This window comes from Epinephelus moara, chromosome 16 (genome assembly GCF_006386435.1).
Source record: "Epinephelus moara isolate mb chromosome 16, YSFRI_EMoa_1.0, whole genome shotgun sequence".
Lineage (NCBI taxonomy): Eukaryota > Metazoa > Chordata > Actinopteri > Perciformes > Serranidae > Epinephelus > Epinephelus moara.
The window spans coordinates 37,426,495-37,447,079 of NC_065521.1; the positions used below are offsets into that span (position 1 = coordinate 37,426,495).

A 20,585-nucleotide genomic window follows, 5' to 3' on the forward strand; every position below is an offset into this window, starting at 1 on the left:
ACAATACCCAGTACAGACCTGATGCATTACTTGTCCATCATTTTCACAGTGCAAAAACACAGTGGTTAAGCCATGTAGCCTACTGAAGGTTATCAGACATGTGCAGCCAGTGGTCCAGTCATTAAAAACACATGCTCTGCAGTCAAACAATGTTCAAACTCACAGAACTTTATATAAAATTATAGGGAATAAACAAATTGAATGAACTGATAACATTTCACTGGAATCATATTCTTATGATGTCATGTGACAAATAAATTGACTGATTGGTAGATAGTGGTGACCCCCAGAAGCTCCTAAAAACATCACATATTGGCATGAAGACCACTTTTCATTTGTTTACATTTATTTACAGTACTTGTATTTATATTTTATGTTAATGCACTTTGTTATCACACTTTAGCCTGTTTGTACCTTGTCTTGTATCTCGTTCTGACAGTAGCTGTTTTTGTAATTGTTTGCATGTTCCTTTGTTTGTTCTTTTGTTTTGACCAGAGAAACACAGTTTAGTTCTTCCAGTCCCAGGGGTTTCCCAGAAAATTGGGGAATAGTTCATTTTCACTTTTTAATTAATGAGAGAAATGAGCCCGACGTGAGTAAGAGTCATAATAGTGATTATTCTGATCATACCCAGTGATGGCAGTGTTGGAAGTCAGCAAAAATTGGTATTGGCATTTTTTTCATGGGCGCAACCCACATACTCAGCTCTGCTGCTCATCCCACAAATGCATGTTCCTTACAAATGTGGCACCATTTAAAAGGGAAATAAACAGGCTTTCCAACGGTATAAGATTTATTGCCAAGAAGCATTGTTAGAACAAATACATAATCTACCAAACACAAATTTCCTTACTTTCTGTGCTTAGTTTATGTATGCCATGTACCAAGTGTTTATCAGTAAATCTGTTTTAGTTGGATTTTTTCTGTCACAGTGACACACTTTATGAAACGCTTGCTCGTTTGGGTTTAATTTCCAAATCAGATGCCTCCATGGTCCACTGGTGCGTCTCCCCCCATCCATGCCCACCCGCCCGTCAGCAGGCCGCCCCTGCCTCCTGCCTCCGCTCGTATTGTAGGGTGGTCAACAGAGGAAGGATACTGAAGAGCCAAAATGGGAGTAGAAATTGAGACCATAACTCCGGGCGACGGTGGGAATAACCAGCCATGTTCAACATCGCAATACTGATATATTCCACTGAGTGTTTGGTGAAGTATAACACACGCTTACTCTTATTTTCTCCTGTTTTCAGGACGGACATTTCCGAAGAAGGGGCAGCGCGTCGTGGTGCACTATGTCGGTGAGTGTGGAGGCTGGACGAGAGCCGAGGACACTGAATGGAGCTCAAAGATACGAACGCTTTATGTGTTTTTAAAGCTAATGTTAACAACACACAGTGCGTAAACGCGAGCCGGTATTACTGTGAAAACCTGCTTTATGCGTTAAATGGGGGACTGAGTAGAAACCTGTTTGTTTGAGCTAACTAACTGGTTGCTCATGCTGGTTAGCATCGCAGCTAACGGTTCATGTTAAACTAATTGCTTGTTGTGTCCGTTCGGCTAACGCTAGCTAAGGTGATGCTAACGCCGAGCATTAGCTCTCCAACTTGTATCACTTGCTAAACACTTTAAACAAACCTGTGTTATTATTATGTGAGGTATTGATAAGGGACAGAGGAGCAGCAGTCGAGCTAACGGTACCGTAGCCGCTGTCAGTAAGCTAACCGACCCCATGATGCCAGCCGGCTAACGTTAGCTTCTGGCTCTCAGTTACCGTTATGAGGCTAAAGTGGGACTTTGAGCATCAACCCGAGCTGATGATCGAGTGATATATCTATATATATATATATGGTTTCTATCAGGCACACTGGCAGATGGGAAAGTGTTTGACTCATCGAGGTCCCGAGGGAAGCCGTTCAAATTCAAGATTGGACACCAGGAGGTTATTAAAGGTTGGGAAGAAGGAGTAGCCCAGGTGAGGATCTTGTTTCTAACTCTGTATAGCTTCACAGTGCACATTTGGTAAACTTAGTCACACAGTTTGCCATACAGAAATGTAAACTGATGTGTGAACCACTTAACATAATGGCTACAGCAATGTAAAGAGGGTTCATTTGCTCTCAGGGACTGTTCTTTACTTGTCAGTGGAGAGGGGTGGCTGGAGTGTGACTGTGATTTTATTTTATTTATAGGTATTTATTTTTTGAGCCTCCCTGAAGCCACAGATATTTTCTTTGAGCCTCCCTGAGTGACTGGTGGAAAATGCATGACCCTCCCTTCACTGAAAACAATTTTTAAAAGTTAGCCTTTTGTGTTAAAATGTTAAACGATAAAAGTTGAAGATGAAATCCAGGAGCTTCTTTATTATTATTATTTTATTTTATTTTTTTCAGTTTTGTTTTTGTGTTGTTGTTTTTTTATTGTTAGCAAGTGCATCCCGTCTATTTTTGGCAAAACTTTTAATGAGATGTAGAATAAAGTGATTTTGATGAAATATCAGCATTTTTTTTTTTTTTTAAATGGCGTCACACATGATGTGTCCAAGGGCTGTTGGAAATTTAAAATCCAACTATAATTTCTGTTTTTGCATTTTCTGGCTGTGATAAATAGTGTAATTTTTGAGATTTTTAAAGAAAAGTTACATTTTTAAAAATTGTAAATAAATAAAGAAAAAAAACTAAATACTTTAAAAATCTGCAGTAACATAAATACAACCACTGAAATGTGTGTGCCCCTCCTCTAAGATAAAAAAAAAACCACAAGTTCCTCCCCAGTGCTTAACAAATTGTCCCCCCCGCCTCTTGAACAACTCCCTCTCCCTCTCAAAATAACCAACAGTCCCTTGCTGTGTTTTAATTTAAAAAAAATTTTAATCTTTGTTTTTTTATGTCCAATCCAGGGGATAACAGTGAAACAGATGTAGAGGTGTTTTAAGATATCTCAAAATATTTTCCTTTTCATAAATCATATTTTTTATTGTGCACTCGAAAGAATACCAATGCAACAGGTACTGAGGTGTTTTGATGAGATATTTCAAAAATATTTTCTTGTTTATAAATCATGATATTTATTGTTCACTTAAAGGAATATCAGTCAAACTGGTGTTGGTGTTTTTCACTTTATGTTTTTGAAAATGAATTCTTAATAAGTACCTCCTCCATCTCCTCCACAGATGAGTGTAGGTCAGCGAGCAAAGCTGATTTGCTCACCAGAATATGCCTATGGCAGCAAAGGTCACCCAGGGATCATCCCACCAAACGCCACTCTCACCTTCGATGTGGAGCTCCTCAGTCTGGAAGCCTGAAACGTGCACTCACTTTAATTCCACTCAAATTTTCAGGGTGAGAAAAGCTTTTAAATCATTGTACAATCACCACGAACATGCGCATCATATCCTGTGTGTTGATGGACTTAATATGTAGCTCTCTTAAAGTGCAAGTGATGAATACCTTTAGTTTTTGTCAGCACCACACTTACGTTAAATGTTTACACATTCACTGTGACTTCACATTTAGCCTTTGTAATTTAGAGCAGTGTTAACAGATTAAATGGTTTGTGTGTAATTAGCTTTGCTTTGCGTATCCTGTAATCCCCTCTTGCCTGTCCTCCTTAAAGGAGAAATTTGGCACATTTTAAGTGGATATCCAATCAGTGTTGATGGCACATGCAGTAAATTGAAGCAATAAATATCTCAGTGCGAGCTATATTGACAGAGAAGCTGTGTTTTCCTTCTTGCACAGCTGTTATAGCAGTGCCTACTACATGCACCAGGCGTGGAGATGGGTGTCTCAAACATGGCTCTGTGACTTGCTTCACTTTTTAGCTAGAACACCGGCAAAACCGTAAATTTAATGACAATAGTGTTATCAACGTCACCGGAAAAATGACATAAATTCAGTAACACTATAGTGTTTGTATAGTGCCTGAAAGCTTTGTATCATCATCATAGTCGACCAAAACATTGCATTAGGTGACAGAAATATTCACTCAAAGGTCATCTGCTCTCTCAGCCCCACTGGCCTCTGTGTTTTTTTCCAGTTTATCTTCGTGATCCCGAGAAAGTGATTTCCCAAGCAGGCACAGTTAGCTCAACAACCAGCAACTGACTATATATTCTAGCCATTTATTCAAACTCCACAGAAACAAAATTAATCTCGCTGAAACAGTCAGGGTTGCTTCGTCCACTCTTCCAAAAATCACTAACTCTGGTTTGGTTGAAATTAATCCGACTCCAAGTATGATGTGAAATGATCTGCACGCTGTGTTTCACCACTGTCTCTCAGCTGGTGGCAGAGCAGCGGCTCTCAGTCATTCTTTGGAGGCGGAAGCCAAATAACATGACACAAAAACGGCAATGTACTCAGGCAGTTGTCAAAACATTTGTCCAATAGTCTAACCGTAGTCTCCAGCACACCTCTGTCCAAGTGAGGAGCAAAAATACGCGCACAGGGGCTCTCTGGTTTGTAGTTGGCAACAGCATCCAATAAAAACTGGCCATGCTGAGATTCAGTGCAGCAGAATGTTACGTTTCTGTTGGTAATTCGAGCAAAGTCATTGCCAGTCGGTGCTTGTTCTCGGCAGCTCAGGTTCTGGATGGTTGTGCCCTCTTGTACAGCTCAGTCTCTGCTGCATGTCTTCAGATGGGTTGAAATAAATCTCCTGCCTAAATGTCTAAGTTGGCAAATACACTGCAAAAAATATCCTCGTCTGTAATCCTCTACATTCATAATAAGTGAGGCAATTTTGGTGGACACGCAGCTAGTTTGCAATGCGACACAAGGAAGATTTGTTTCAGGATGTATTTAGAGGATGGCCCCTGGATACGGAGAGACTGAGACTAGAACTACAAACTGAAATAGCTTGTAGTTCTTTCCGTGGTTCACGGAAAAACAGCAGATTTTGAAAGAGACACACAGAGACACTGAGAGCTCTATGAAAAAAACGTGTTTTATGTCAAACTATATCCAAAATTAATTTAGTTAATGTTAGTTAATGTTGAAAAACGGCACGGTTGTCCTTTAACCGCAGCACTAACAGCTGTTTTCTCTCCGCTGCAGGTTGACTCCTATCTCGGGAACATGGAGGAAAAACGTTAACAGATGATTCCTGCTCTTGATCCCTACATAGGACCTATGTCTATATCTTCACTAGTTCACTCTCCTTTACATTTAGATACAAAATATTGTGTTCTGTCACTTGCTTTAAAACTTTATCCTCCATACTATACTGTAGGTTCCATACAGTAATAAGTCATAGGCCATCCCATCCCATGTATTTTTATTCTGCTATGTATTTTTATGGTGATGTTTTTTGTTTTGTTTTTGTTTTTATTTGACTGAAAAATTTTACAAAATGTGTCTGCCATCAGGACCAGGTCTCAGACAAGTGTCATAAGAACTGAGTCAATCTCATTCCTGTGGCTTTGTGGCCTTTACACTAAAATTGTATTGATTGCGGGTAATGAATTGTCTTGAAAAGAAAAAAAAAGAATAAATTGTTGTTTGACACAATCTTTCTATGAATTACCTTTGTGATACTCGTTATTGGGTTAAATTCAAAGTATGGAGTACATTGTAACAGGGATTCATGAATCAAGCACATTATTGCCATGAACAGCCTACAGGTCTCTGCAGATGTAGGAGTTTCTCTGTCTATACTGCAGCATCAGTTCTTAATTTAAGAGTGAAATGACTATTGCTAGACATTCACAACTGGACATGTTTGGTCTTGTTGACTGCTTGTGAAACATTTGGAAACTTTTTTGTTTGTTTGTTTTTGCCAAAACAAAAGGTCTTATGGGGAAAAATAGTTTCTAAACTTGCATGGAAAGTTCCCCCACAAAGATTTGTAGGCACATGTTGGGGTTTGTGATTCTCTTTGTTTGAAGGAGTTGTGTGTAACAAGCTGTGGATGTTGTAAAAGGTCTGTTCCTTACTCTAAACACATTAAAAAGTAATTTTAACACAAACTGATATTTTCTTTCCCTTTGGGTGATTGAGTCACTGTCAAGCCTTGGCAGTGGCAGTGTGGGGATTTCACTTGCTTGTATGGCGCGTTGTACAAGTGATTGTCAGCAACAGCAGAAACACATTTTCTTAGTTACTCATTAACTATCCTGGATTAAAGGGCTATCAAATTGTAGGTATTGAATGTTCTGTATGTGACTTGTGGAGCATTAATAGCAGCTAACCACTATTTGCGAGGTGAAGGTACAGTGGAGTAATGTCCTGAGTAGGGAACAAAGTCACGCTACCTCTGTGTGTGTTGTAGTCCGAGTTTCTCTGTGGTTTGTTGTATTCTGTGTTCTGTTAAAGGGACAGTTCACCCCAAAATTCAAAGCGTATTTTACCTCTTACCTGTAGTGCTATTTGTCAGTCTAGATTATTTTGGTGTGAGAAGAAGTAGTAAGCATGTATCTACCACTAGCTCACGTAGCATCACTGAGCTAGCTAACGTTACAGCTCAGCTAAGGGAGAAGCCATCTGTCATGACTATGAGCCTGTCGTCCATGAGTAGATGCACACTTCCTTATGCACCGTGATACGGTTAGTGGGTGTTGTTCGGTAGAAAGAAAATAGTTCCTACATAAAACTGCTCACAGCAAGATCTGTGGATTATCTTCAGTAACTAGGTCATGGTTTCTGAAAGGAGACATTGCTGTTGAGTTTTTCAAATGTATTTTTTGGCGCATTGAGCATCACAAGCTGAGTGCCATCTAGTTCCATTATATTGGAGAGAAGGCAGACATCTCTACAGCTGATGTCTCCAGTGCTTGGCAAAAAAAATCTAGACTGATAAACAGCACTACAGGTAAGAGGGGAAAAAAGTTTTTGATTTTGGGGTGAACTGTCCCTTTAAAAAAAAAAAAAGCTCTATTATTCATGCTTTTTATGAATTGATATTTAACGATGTTGGAGCACATTATGAAAATAAAAGAAAACAGACTGAAGCATATTTTATTTTCCAAGAAGAGGGAATATCCAGGGTGTGTTGCAAAATCCTGTTGTGCAATTATACTTAATCACTAAGTCATTGCTTTTGCATGTGCAGTACAAGCTGATGATTCACATGGAGAAGCACATGGAGATATTTAGAACATTAAGGAAATGAAGTTGCTCTGGAACTTTAACAAATTAAAAATAAGAAACACTACAGTATGCGCTGCTCCAACCACAGATAAATTAGACTTTTTATTTCCCACTTCAGTTTGCAGCGCTTCCTCTGCCGTGAGCTGAGTCATTAAACAGCGAGTAAACCCTTATTATAGAGATCCCTGAAAGCTAAACATTGCTCTTTTTGCATAATAAGGCTGACAGTGGTAACCACACGTTGTACATCATAGTCTGTAGTTAACAATTGAGCTGTTACAGTCGACACACAAAGGTCCACTTGTAAGACGAGTGTTCACAACTACATACAGTACATCATTTTTATACACTGCGAGACAGTGCTGTGAAAGCAGCCGACACCGACACAAAGTGTTACTCTTCACCTGCAGCTGTGCAAAGATCATGAAAAGTTAGAAAATATATCACTGTATCAAAATCTCTTCACAAAGTCAGTTAACAAAACTCTTCATCCAGGTCCTTCATTCATTCAGCTGTGCGGGTCACAATCTACAGTATCTGTTTTAACCTTTGTAGGAATATGCTAGTGTAGGTACGAGACCAGGCGGAGCATTTTAGGACTGGTGCAGTGGGAGTCAGGTGTATACTCATGCCCTGCTCACACACCCACCTCAAGGCTTTATTTTTAGATCCAAACTGCTATAAAGGATGTCCTGCTGAAGAGCTACACGGTGCCTCGTTTAGCTTTATCTTCATCACATACATTAAGGATGTAAACTGCAGGTTTTATTACCCTTTATTTTCAGGTTCACTGGGCCTCATGCAGCAACTCTATTAAACGTATCTTACGTTTTTCTCTTGATATTCTGTTAAGAGAAAAAAGACAACTTCAGATGTGCCAAATGTTCTTAATTTAACCATCCAAATCTGCTCTTACCCAGGTGTGCTAAATGATGAGTCCCACTTTATCATAAATAACCCTGTTAGCACAGGTAACACCCCACAAACACTAGATAAGACTCTGGCACATGCCTAAGAATTGGAGAGACGCCACCAACATAGGCTGTAAGAAGAAGAATAACTTGAGCAATATATGTACTGTAAAATAAACTTAAAGCAGGGTGCCCTGTGGCTCAGTGGGTAGAGCTGGCATCCCATGTGTAAGGCAGTGTCCTTGCCCATGGCCCCCTGCTGCATGACATACCCTTTATCTCCCCACCCACACCCAATCTGTCCTGTCCAATAAAGGCATAAAAAAAGGCCCCCCTAAAAACTAATTTTGCAGACTGTCAGTTCTGACGTTACAGAAAAATCATAAACCCAGCAATGGCAAAACATTTGTGATGCTGTTAGTGCTGTGTCAGCAGCAGTGGAGGATGTATTCAGATCCTTTACTTAACTAGTAAACTAGTACTAATACCACACTGTAAAAAATACTCTGTTACTAGTAAAAGACCTGCATTGAAAATGTAAGTACAAGGATGTTTTACAAGTAAAAGCACTACATGCAGAACATTTTAAATTAATTTAATAAATCAAAATATTAAAAGGAAAAGCAGCAAGTATGTGACGTCTTTGAGAAGCTGGAACCATGAAATGTTCATGCATAAAAAATGACAAATGTTTATCAAAATATTTGCCTATTAATTTTCTAATCAATCAATTAATTGTTTCAGCTTCATCTGGATATTTGCATATGGTTTGTGTGCAAATATCCTAATTTGTAAAGTAGCTATTAACTAAAATGATCAAATAATAGTGGAGTAAAAGGAACAATATTTCCCCTGTAGCATAGTGGAGTAGAGGGAGAATGTGCCATGGGATTAAAGTACTCAGTCAAAGTTGAACTTAAGTAGAGTACTTGAGTAAGTGTACTTAGTTACATTCCACGCACAGTTACTGAATTGAAAAGAAAAAGAAAATGGTTTTAAAAGCAGTGCAGTCTGAAACGGCTCAGCAGCCATTCATCCATCTCATCAAATAGATCTGTGTTATCTGTAAAAACACATTCTCTAAGAAGCGGCTAAGAGCAGGATGTCAGCCATTCAGAAGCTGCTATGTAATATCATGCAGGGCTTTGTACTCCTAATTGAGGTCAGTTTAGCAATGGTATTTCTTTAGCCCGCAAATTTAATAATCAAATCATTATGACTCTAAAACATAATCATCTAAATTTGATTATATGATAATAAAGGCATTTTATTTTTGTGTTCATTTAATGAAAACTTGTGTCTCCTTGCCTCAGACAAGTAATTTGTGATCTGTGGAAAACAAGATGTTTCTCTCTTATCTCTGTAACAGTGCCCAATTTTCTCTGACGTAAGAGAACATCAAAAATAAAAAAACATTGATGAATCCCAGAAATCAATGAGTACCAACAAACAAAGTCTTACAGCTGCTGTGAAACTGCGCCTACTTAGGGCAACAAAAAAGTTTATCTTGGTTGCGTCAGTCCAATCATGGACAACCAAGAGAGGACGGCAGAGGAGATACCTGCACACCTATGCAACTGGGTTGGACAGCCAGCCTGTGAACCATTTTTGTGGCTGTCCATCGACAAACAAACATAAAAGAAAATCTGTTTGTATGTCCCTTCCTGCATGAGGCCCACTGATACATAACTGATTTTAGTCCCAACAGGATCAAAGAAATCGAGTCTGTACAGTTTTAAACTCCCATGTTTTGTTTATTGGCAAAAAGATCAATAACCTGTCTGTTGTGCACCTGAGAGCTGGGTTCAATGCACATGCTTCTCAAAAGGTAAAAGTCCCAACAGCTTTCACATTCAGTGTTTTCATGGGTGGAGATGACTGCTGCCTACATTTGATGTGCTCTGTAAATCTATTAACTATGTGTGGAAAAAGTCAGAAAAGTTCTGACTGTAATTTATTTTTCTGATTTTGTGGGACATTGATGCCAAAGAAACTTTAATGACCGTGAGTCTCCTTTTTCACAATTTTTAAAAACATGATGATGAAAATAGAGGAGCATTCAACTTCAAACAAGTTCTCTTTCATGTTTCATGAAATCAACTGATTATTTTCACCCGAGGATATCATCTATATCCAGGTGGGCTTTTTTTAATTCAAGCAAGAGAACCCAACCAAACTGTGGGTTACATGCAAATTCCAAGAAAGAGAAAACCACTTAAACTGCAGGCAGGAGCAGTAAGGATATCTGAATACTGAAATAATGTACAACTAATCCTTTGTTCTCTAAGGCAAGGCATGAGCACAGAATCACAAGGGCATTATGTAAAATCTAGAAATCTTAAAAGAGGAGATACCCAACACGTGGCAATGACCAGAATGTGAGAAACTCAGCGTAGCTGTGCCTGCAGAGGTTGGGAGTTGTGATCTTTATGTCAGAGAGTGTCAGATTGGTGTTGTTCCGTTCATGCTGGTGGGCCTGCGTCCCCTGCCTGCACCCCGGCGACGCAGTGAGTGGAGGGCCACAGCACAGCAACCTCTCAGCAGGGAGCCGATATGATACACCGGCATGACTCCCCGTGGCGCCCCTCGACACAGCCATGCCATGGTTGGGACCACTGGCATTGCCAAAGCTAACAGATCTACAAGAAAGTAGCGGCTCCAGTGGCAGAGCTGAGGCGGGTAGCCATCTTCGTCTGTACCTTCAGGTTCATCCTTATCGTCCTCTCCTAGATCCACTGCCACAGCGTCCTGTCTCTCTGGGAGCGGAGCTGTAGGGTGGGGCTGGCAGGTGTGGGGCTCTGTTGGCGTCTTTGTGACCTGCTCTGATTTGTCGGGCGGCTCTACGCTGTGTGAATGCTCAGAAGGGGACGCAGCAGGTAAAGACGATGGAAATAGATGTGGCTCTGAGGGGGTGACCTCTGCTGTGGCTAAAGAAATGACACTCAGCTCCTCGACACCGCTCTCCTCACACAGCCAGCTCATGGTGGGGCTGCAGGCCTGTGAGCGCACTTCTGGCTTCCTCTCTGCGGCAGGACAAGGAATAGGGATAGGCTCAGTAGCAGGGACAGCAGCAGGCGCCGCTGTCACTGGGGCCTCCTCCTGGGGTAAATGCAGGAACAAGTGATGATGGGGGAGGTAGGCGTGGCCACTGCACTTGCAGCTGCTACTGAGAGTGTGGCAGGAGTGTGAGATTGGCAACACCGCCCCCCCGCTGCACAGCCTTTCGTAGGTGGAAGAGCGCGGCACAGTTGGGGGGCCTCGGATGTGGCCCTGTGACGGCAGCGGTTCTGAGAGGAGGGCCGCCTCCAGGAGCAGGTGGGTTTGTCCTGCTGTGTAAGACGCTCTGCTCGCCTCAGGAGCGTTGGGGCTGCGCTCCAGCTGCAGAGCCTCATTGCTCATTCGGGTGTGGGCGGTGCTGCGGCTCAAAGTGCTGGCTGGGGAACAGCCGCAGGAGCGAGACTTCCCCCCTGGCCGAGCTCCCTGCAACCCTGAGTATGGCTTGTGTTCATGGGGTTCTTGTTCACGGAGACTCAGGTTGGACCTCACTGTCTCAACCACCTCCTGAAGGTGCTGGATCTCCTTGCGGGCCTCTTTCAGAGCTAACTGGGCCTCCACACGGTGACATTCCTCCTCTATCCAGTCCTCCTGCATCCTGTACAGCTGGGCCCTCAGCTCATCTATTTCACAGTCTCTGATAAAGGATAAAAGATAAGTGAAGAGCAGAGTTATTTCTCTTTTACAGAAACAAATCAAAGGACTCCTACAAAGATAACATTCTGAAGTAGATAAAGACTCACCTGTGTTGTAATCTCTCCACATTGTCCCTCAGTCTGGCTCGCAGATGTCGTATACACACCTCCTTCTGCTGCAGAGGTGTGAGGTACTGCTCCGGGGTCGGCGGCCTGATGCCATGGTTGTCGCTGCAGGTTGTGTGCTTCGCCTGACGCCTGAGTAAACACACAGACATGAAAATGTAATTTACATAAACTTGTTTGCTTAATCACGTGTGAAAAATGGCCCTGTATACACATATACAGATAATCTAAAAAACGGATGTTTCCCTCCTCCTTTAAAAAACAAATTCTGTCCACACGACCTTCGTTTTACAAAATATTTCCATACAAACTACAATGCATAAAAGCCATCAGCTGTCTTCTGCAGTCTCCAGTCATTGCAAACATAGTTGCTTTTTTCAAAATGCTGACTGGAAATCTCATCACTGTCGCTTCCCTTTAGATACAAGGATGAAGGAGTGGTGAGGCTCTGGACATGTTAAAGTTTTCCTTCTACTCCTCATCGGCAATAATCTCACTTTCGAAACTGTCCCACCATCTGCTGGTGCAACCAGGCCTGATCCAAAACCGCCGAACCAAACAACATTGGGCAAAGCAGATGGTTCTGTTTGTCAGTGAAATGATGCAGCAGTCTTAAGTTTACGTGTAGTAATAAGACCAAGCAATGCTGACAAAATGTAAACAAACTGGTTGTCTGTTGTTGTTGTTTCTGGCACATGCTCATTACACAAAGCAACAATGGACATGCATGAATTAAGGGGATTACATCATTAGCCCCTTTTACACTGCCTGTTAAAGGCCGTTAAAGGCTGTTATGCCGCCTCGCTGTGCTGTATACAAGGTACGATCATGGAATGGGGGGACAGAGTGGTCTTGCCTTTAAGCAGGAGGTCGTAACAGCGCCGAAAATATGTCTGTATAAACAGGACGGCAGGCAGGATGGGGCCATGGGTGATGTGTATGTGTGCGACCCCCCGTGGGAGATTTAAAAAGTAGCTGTTAGCAGTGAGCAGCTAACTTAAAGAAGAAAACAGCGGCCGTAAATATCTGGAAATTGTAAAAACAATAATAATTGGGAGCTCCTTACCTTCCGAGCAGAGGATGAGGTCAGCTGCCATATAACAGGGTCAGTTAATGATTGTTATTGCCATGTTTGCACTGTTATTGTTTATAAAGGGTTGCCGAAAAGTTTTATTTCACACTAGAGGCCGATGTTGTTGTGTTACATGTCACGCCTGTTACGCCTGCTTTGGCACTGCTTCTGCGAGTGCAGTGTACATGACTGACCTGACATAAACTTATTACCCTGACGTAACTTCAGCTAAAAGATCTGGTGTTGATTCAGGCCAAATTTGGTTACGTAAGGAAAACAGTAGCTTGAGTGACGGGAAACACCATTTAATGTGAACTGGAAAGCTGTAGGTGTGTCAACTGATACTGCTTGTTTGTCAGACACTATAAATTGTCATGATGTACTAATTCTTTGGCTTTCTCGCAAGTAAATCCTCAAATGTGCAACTCCATGTCTGAGACTCTCTTATTTTAAATCTTGTCAATGCTACAACAATTACAGCATGCAGTCTAAAATCAAACACTGGAGAGTAATGATGCAGGCGTCGCTGTGTAAAAATGCAAAGGTGGCATAAAGGAAGGACTTTGTAGTGACCCTATAGGACCATCTTTCTGCAAAAAGGGCTATTGTTTCCGAAAAGCTCCGTTTTATACGTCCACACAGATAAACAGTAAACAGAGTTTTGAAAAACCTGCAACTTGGAAGTTTTAGTGACCCAAAACGTAGAGGAACATTAACGTTTTCAAAAATATCTATATACGTGTAGACCTGAGAGTCCGGGTAAGAAAGAAAACAGTAGTGACTTGTGAAAAGCCTGTACACTGAAAACAAATCAACCCTTGTGCAAATCAAAGTGCTGTTGAACTTGGCCCTGGCCACATATTCATAATTAATATCTTACCTCGGTGTACTCGGATACGTCCGGGCTGTGGGGCTGCTCTCTGCTGCCCTGATCCGACCGGGGTATGTGTGGGTACTGGATGTATCGCTGTGGGAATATCGCCCGCTGCCACCTCCAGTGCCCACTGAGCGCCTTGAAGGAGAGATGACATCACACTCTTTTACAATACAGACAGCAGCCACCGAACCAAATGTGTCAGATCTTTAACTCTGAGACTGACGGTGTGAGAGTACAGTACCTGCGCTGACCTGAGGAGGGCTTCCGACTCGGAGTGAGAGACATTGATGAGCGAGGGACCTCCAACCTCTCCACTGCTGTCTCTAGAGAGGGACGCTAGGAGCCCTCACAGCTGCTTACACAAACACATTAAAGGCAAAACAGCTGAAAATCTAAATCACAAATATCCCAAAACAACCAAGGGAAAAATCTTCCAGCATGTAGGATGCTGCGTATGGCCATTACTGTCTGTGCTTCTTCACTGGAAGTCAGTGACAATAGTCTAACCCTAACCCTAATTAAATTTTTTTCTGTCCAGGCCAGCAGCAAATAAAGCCTCCTTTCTGTGCTGACACAAAGGGGACACAGTGAGTTCACAGTCGGTGCAGCTGCCTCTCTCTGAGCTGTGTCCTCTCTGTCTGCAGAGCTGCAGATAAACATGATAAACCTTCACATTAACTGCTGCCAAAGGGCACAAACAAAGAAAATCTGACATTTGGTGGCTGGTAGTCAGTGTAGTCATTTCCTGTCTGCAGTGAATTAAGAACTTCACATCACTGTTAACAAAGCAGTATGGTATGATTTAGGTTTGTTGTGCTCCAGATCCCAAAACTACAGGAGTCTAAGTGGTCCGCACATGAAATGAATTAATAATTTCACTCGTGTCACGCCCTGAAAGTAGTGCTGTCGCAAGGATTTCTAGGAATACTGAGGTCATGAGTCCCACCCAACGCACCCAAACCTTTGATTTTTTTTTAACAATCTTTTTTTATTGAGCTATTGTACAACGTGAACAGTAAGATTTCAACAAAGAAAATAAATATAATATCCCCAACCCTGGCAAGAAAAAAATAAAATAAAATAAATGAAAATTAATTAAAATACAAAAATAATAATAATAAAAGTACATAAATAAATAAAAGAAAAATTAACATAAAATATCATCGCAGCTGTGCATAATTTGCAAAAAGCTTCAAATTGTTCAAAATCACAAGTTGCCAAGAAGTCCATATAAGGGCTTCACAAACGGACAAAGTTCTTGTCCTTCTTTTTTAGAATATATGCCAGTCTCTCCAAAGCTAGACAGGCTGTCATTTCCTTTGTTCACATTCCAATGGAAGTGTATCCACAACCCAAGCCTTTAATTATTTGGATCTTTCATATTTAATTTATTCTGTTAACTGCTCGTATGTATTTGTCCCCCAACATGAAGGTCTTAACATTGATTCAACCAGGAATAAAATGTCAGAAAATTACCTTCATTACGACTGGGTATTAAAACGATCAGCCAATGACTGTATATAATTATAGACACCATGTCTGTTCTTCCTGCCACTATACAAAAATGAAGCCACTGCCATCTTGCAATGATGACTTCATTTGGAGCCAGTCATTAGCATTAGCATTTCCATTAGCAATCTCCTACCTGGACAACTCGTCCAACCAATCGTAAGCGGCAACTCACAGCTGTAAATCATGTCAAACCCCTTTTTTACAGTATAACTATTGAAAACCAAACTTATCAGGAAACTTGACTTGAACACACATCAACTTAATAAAAACTACCTTAAATGACAGAAACATGTTTTGGGGTAAAAAAAATTTGCTGTGTATTTTGAACTTTTAGTTTGGCCCATGTCCCATCTGCTAACATGGAGGGGTGTTTATGACCTACACTGCAGCCAGCCACCAGGGGGCGATGGAGAAGTTTTGGCTTCACTCATGGGGAGCTTTCATGTCGTCCATCTTTTATATTCTGTGGTATCCATTGATGTATAAAGAGAACTTGATACAGTGTTGGATGTGGGCCTCCATTAAGTTGCTCAGTGACACGTGTAGCCCTCTGATAACTATTTAATCGTGCACCTCCTCTAGACTTTTGAAATGTTATCGGACTCAATGGATCAAATCCTGATAGTGACAGGAGTCATTTTCCAGGTTTGTGATGCCAAAAATGTATCTACTGATTTACAGATGTCTCTTTCACAATGTAAGTGTATTGGAAAAAGTCTTTTTGGGCCCCGTGGCGTCACATGATGGACCCAGAAGTTATAATTCCACATTTTGTCACTGTGTAAAACTGATTTCAAAGCCCAGCACAGTTCCTGGGGGCTTGATGATATCATCGACCACCAAAGAGTCAAGTACTAAAAGTTTGTGTGTTGATTTTTAGGCTAATTTACTTGTTTGATCAGATATTTCCATATCCCTACTTAGTCTTTAACTCAAGATAAGAGTTTATTTAAAGGTCTTTTGTCTGTTCCAGAGGCCAGGCAGAAAATTTAAGAGGACAGAGTGTTTGCTGTCAGGACCCCGAGGCTCTGGAACAATCTGTCCAAGGAAATCAGGGTGGTCGAGTCAGTGATCACTTTTAAGTCCCTTCTTAAAACAAACTTTTATCAGAGAGCCTTTTCTGATTTTACTTGAGATTTAAGTTCATTTAAAATGTATTTTATTTCGTCAGTTTTTATACACTGAAGTGTTTCTATCAGTTCTTTTAAAAATTGTTATTTTTGTATGTCTTGTCTGTTTTGATTATTGACATGTAAAGCTCTTTGTAACTCTGTTTTGAAAAGCGCTTTATAAATAAAGATTACTATTATTATCAGCCTATTTATTGGACTCCGCTTGAGCACTTTGACATCTGTTTTTAAGAGAAAAAAGGGTCAAAACATGTTTATAGTTCCCACAGTTTGGTTTCCTATAGGCACCGATATCGATGGTCATCTCTCGTCCTTTATTCCTATACATTTTGTTGCTGTGAAATCTGTCATGTTTAGGTCTAAATACTGGAATAAGCCTGTAAAATATCCACCATGTGTATATTTTTAATTGAACAATGTAAACTAGATTGTTAAAACCCTCATATACACAGAATAAATCAGAGGACATGACCTCAGTGACCTCAATGATAGCTACGCCCACTTAAAATCCAAATCAGGTATTGTCATCACCCCAGTTATTGAAAAGCTCATCTCTGTCTTAAAGCTAAAATGAAAAATGAGGACAAAATGTTCTTAAAAACGTCCCTGTCTTCAAGCAGCTCCACAGAGGACCTGCTGATGGAGGCTCTAAATCTACCTGCTGCTGGATCAATCTTTACAGCGGCTGCAGACACAACACAATCCACTGACAATGAGAAGTCTGAACGAAACAGACGCATATTAATTAAATTTGTGTCCTATATTTAAATTCTAGGACACCGAGACAGGAAATCTCACCCTCCTCTCTGCTGTCTGCGCAACAAGTGGCAAAGCCCTTTATTGGTGAGAAATACGCAATCATCTTACGTAAGTGTGAGTATCAGTGTTTACTGTGGAGGCGAGCATCATACAGTAGGTGGATCAAACTGTACTTAAAGCAGCGTTTACACGGAGGAGATGAGGCAGTCAGCTGGTGGTGTGTCTCGGGATGTTTAACAGACGGTGCGGGGACGTGTCCTTGAATATGATGGTATTAAATCACAGGGTTTTTCCACATCTGTCGCCCACAGTGAAACAGTGTTAGATAAGCAGGCAGGTCTGCTTTGATCATTTTAAAAAAGTGTCATCACTGGTTTGTATCCAGCTGAAAGAGAGGAGTCCCTAAACAGGACATCTAACACCCCAGCAGGTACTTTCCATAAAGGAAAATGCAGCTTCTGATGGAAACAGCTGACTAACACAGCTGTGCGTCCTACATACAGTTACTTAACAAGGGTGTTACTCTGAATCTAAAAACAAACCTTTGTGGAAGCTGCGCGCACACACACACACACACACACACACACACACACACACACAAAGAGAAAAGAGCCCGACACAGCCTGCATTAACAGTGACATATCAAACGTTACCATTTGGGCAGATGGAAGTTGCGCATCGTAGAAAAGCCTCGGTTCCCGCCAGACTTGATGGTCGATGAAGAGTCCCCGGTGGCAACAGGAAGAGAGGATGCTGCTGCTGCTGCTGCTGATGAGAGTCCATCCTGCAGCCATGAAGCCCGGAGATGAAATGAGGCAACTGCGTCTGCTGCATCGGTGCTTCTTAAAGTGACAGTAGGGGATAATAAGGCTTCATTTGGCAGCTCTCCACCGCACATTAGTGTTTAGTGCTGACCACTGGGATAAAGATGCTCTGGCAAGTGATATGTAGTTAGGAAAGCCTCGTTCATTTAAAATACTGTCAGGAGGGCAGGGTGATGAGTCTCCAGCTGGCCTGGTACACCATGTAGGCTACAACACCTCAGATGATGGATGAATGTGCAGGGGAGCACTCACTGACTAATGCAAGCCACAGGCAGAGCAAACTTTGCTCCTTTAAACAGAGGCGGTCCTGGCTAGTTTTACGCCCTGGGCGAACCATCCCTCGGCGCCCCCCACCTGAAAATAACTATTGTTGTGTTTTTGTTGTCTGGGAATGAAGTTTATATCTGTTTAGTCTGAGTGGGCGGAAGTTCGCTGCATAGATCAGCCTCTCATTGGGCGGAATGAGCCACGCTGAAGTCCCGCCTTACCACCTCCGGTTGTGTAGCAGTTTTCAACCGTTTTCAACACGTCCTTTACTAACTTTTGCGGTGTTTGATCTTGTGGGGATGTAGCCATTTTTCTGCCATGGTTCGCGTCCTGTAGGTGATATTTTTGTGGCTGTGTTACACCAAAACCTGTTTCCCCTCTGCAATATTTTTGCAAGTGCACCGTTGCTGTGCCACCGCCCAGAATGATTGTGATTGGTTGAAAGAAATACAAGCAGCCGGGGCGTTTTGATTGGTTGAAAGAAATACAAGCAGCCGGGGCGTTTTTTTCTCCAATCTTAAAGTGAAAGTCGGCGCAGCCAGACCTTTCTTTTCTTGAGAAAGGTCTGGTGAGCGAGACTAATATCTGTTAGGAACCAAGCAGTGAGGCAACAAGGACACAAGAGCTGTTGACAAAAAAAAAAACTACCAAAAAACTATACTCACCAGCCACTATATTAGGTACACCTTGCTAGTACTGGGTTGGACTCCCTTTTTAATTCTTGGTGTCATAGATTCAACAAGGGGCTGGAAACATTCCTCAGAGATTTTGGTCCATATTGACATGACAGCATCACAAAGTTGCTGATGTGAATCTCCTGTTCCACCACATCCCAAAGGTGCTCTATTGGATTGAGATCTGGTGACTGTGGAGGCCATTGGAGTACAGTGAACTCATTGTCATGTTCAAGAAACCAGTTTGAGATGATTTGAGCTTTGTGACATGGTGCGTTATCCTGCTGGAAGTAGCCATCAGAAGATGGGTACACTGTGGTCATAAAGGGATGGACACGGTCAGCAACAATACTCAGGTAGGCTGTGGTGTTTAAACCATGCTCAGTTGGTACTAAGGGGCCCAAAGTGTGCCAAGAAAATATCCCCCACACCATTACACCACCACCAGCAGCCTGAACCGTTGATACAAGGCAGGATGGATCCATGCTTTCATGTTGTTTACACCAAATTCTGACCCTACCATCTGAATGTGGCAGCAGAAATCCAGACTCATCAGACCAGGCAACGTTTTTCCAATCTTCTATTGTCCAGTTTTGGTGAGCCTGTGTGAACTGTAGCCTCAGTTTCCTGTTGTTAGCTGACAGGAGTGGCACCTGGTGTGGTCTTCTGCTGCTGTAGCCCATCTGCTTCAAGGTTGGACGTGTTGTTGGTTCAGAGATGGTCTTCTGCAGACCTTGGTTGTAACCAGTGGTTATTTGAGTTACTGTTGCCTTTCTATCATCTTGAACCAGTCTGGCCATTCTCCTCTGACCTCTGGCATCAACAAGGCATTTTCACCCAGAGAACTGCTGCTCACTGGATGTTTCCTCTTTTTGGGACCGTCCTCTGTAAACCCTAGAGATGGTTGTGTGTGAAAATCCCAGTTGATCAGCAGTTTCTGAAATACTCATTAACAGCCATGCCACGTTCAAAGTCACTTAAATCACATTTCTTCCTCATTCTGATGCTCAGAACTTCAGCAGGTCGTCCTGACCATGTCTACATGCCAAGATGCACTGAGTTGCTGCCACATGATTGGCTGATTAGCCATTTGTGTTAAAGAGCAGTTGAACAGGTGTACCTAATAAAGTGGCTGATGAATGTATACTCAATACAATAACAAAACAAAGTGTTCGACAAACCAATTAATACACAAGGGGGAACTAAAATGGACGGCAACTACAATTAAATGCAAAGCAAAACTGACTTAACCCAAATCCCCCCATGACATGGCAGCACATGGTTTGACCCAGTGGATTTAAGAGTCCTCAGCCCTCAGCCACACCTTTTGCTCCACTGGGAAGGGACCGCGCCAAACAACCATGGTAACTGCAGTGCTCTGCTTCTGTGGATATTTGCTACATTTGAACCATGCTTTAACCTGAACTTACACATGGTAATGTTAACTCCAGCTAACGCTAATGTTAAAAGGTTAATGTTACTCCTCTTACATTTAATATTTGCTCAATGTGGACATGTATGCAATTAGCTTATGTCACTAAGATTACTTTTAATGCGTATCTCTGAAGTTTACCATGAATTATGGAAACTAACTTTGTTAGTGGCAATGTAGAACGGCAAAGCCAGGTGCAGTGCAGTGTTCAGTCAGGTTGCCAGTGT

General features: G+C 41.8%; 2 protein-coding genes across 2 annotated transcripts; one reads left to right on the forward strand and one right to left on the reverse strand.

Moving 5' to 3' along the window:
• Positions 1-1,008: 1,008 nt before the first annotated feature.
• Positions 1,009-5,965, forward strand: LOC126403539 (peptidyl-prolyl cis-trans isomerase FKBP1A-like). Its single transcript, XM_050066270.1, has 5 exons — positions 1,009-1,148; positions 1,251-1,298; positions 1,860-1,972; positions 3,170-3,338; positions 5,055-5,965. Exons 1-4 carry the CDS (start codon positions 1,112-1,114, stop codon positions 3,299-3,301), a joined length of 330 nt encoding a protein of 109 aa, XP_049922227.1. The 5' UTR covers positions 1,009-1,111; the 3' UTR covers positions 3,302-3,338; positions 5,055-5,965.
• Positions 5,966-9,662: 3,697 nt separating this feature from the next.
• Positions 9,663-17,947, reverse strand: LOC126403532 (syntaphilin). The gene is made up of 5 exons (XM_050066261.1): positions 17,815-17,947; positions 14,002-14,112; positions 13,764-13,895; positions 11,794-11,943; positions 9,663-11,687 (listed from the first exon to the last, which is right to left on the reverse strand). Exons 2-5 carry the CDS (start codon positions 14,043-14,045, stop codon positions 10,439-10,441), a joined length of 1,575 nt encoding a protein of 524 aa, XP_049922218.1. The 5' UTR covers positions 14,046-14,112; positions 17,815-17,947; the 3' UTR covers positions 9,663-10,438.
• Between the last annotated feature and the right edge of the window lie 2,638 nt (positions 17,948-20,585).

Coding starts and splice junctions, on each gene's coding strand:
- LOC126403532 (XM_050066261.1), bottom strand. CDS start 14,045: ATGTCTCTCACTCCGAGTCGGAAGCCCTCCTCAGGTCAGCGCAG. Junction 11,944..13,763: donor ACGTATCCGAGTACACCGAG/GTAAGATATTAA, acceptor GTGTTTACTCAG/GCGTCAGGCGAAGCACACAA. Junction 11,688..11,793: donor GTGGAGAGATTACAACACAG/GTGAGTCTTTAT, acceptor ATCCTTTATCAG/AGACTGTGAAATAGATGAGC.
- LOC126403539 (XM_050066270.1), top strand. CDS start 1,112: ATGGGAGTAGAAATTGAGACCATAACTCCGGGCGACG. Junction 1,149..1,250: donor GACCATAACTCCGGGCGACG/GTGGGAATAACC, acceptor TCCTGTTTTCAG/GACGGACATTTCCGAAGAAG. Junction 1,973..3,169: donor GGGAAGAAGGAGTAGCCCAG/GTGAGGATCTTG, acceptor TCTCCTCCACAG/ATGAGTGTAGGTCAGCGAGC.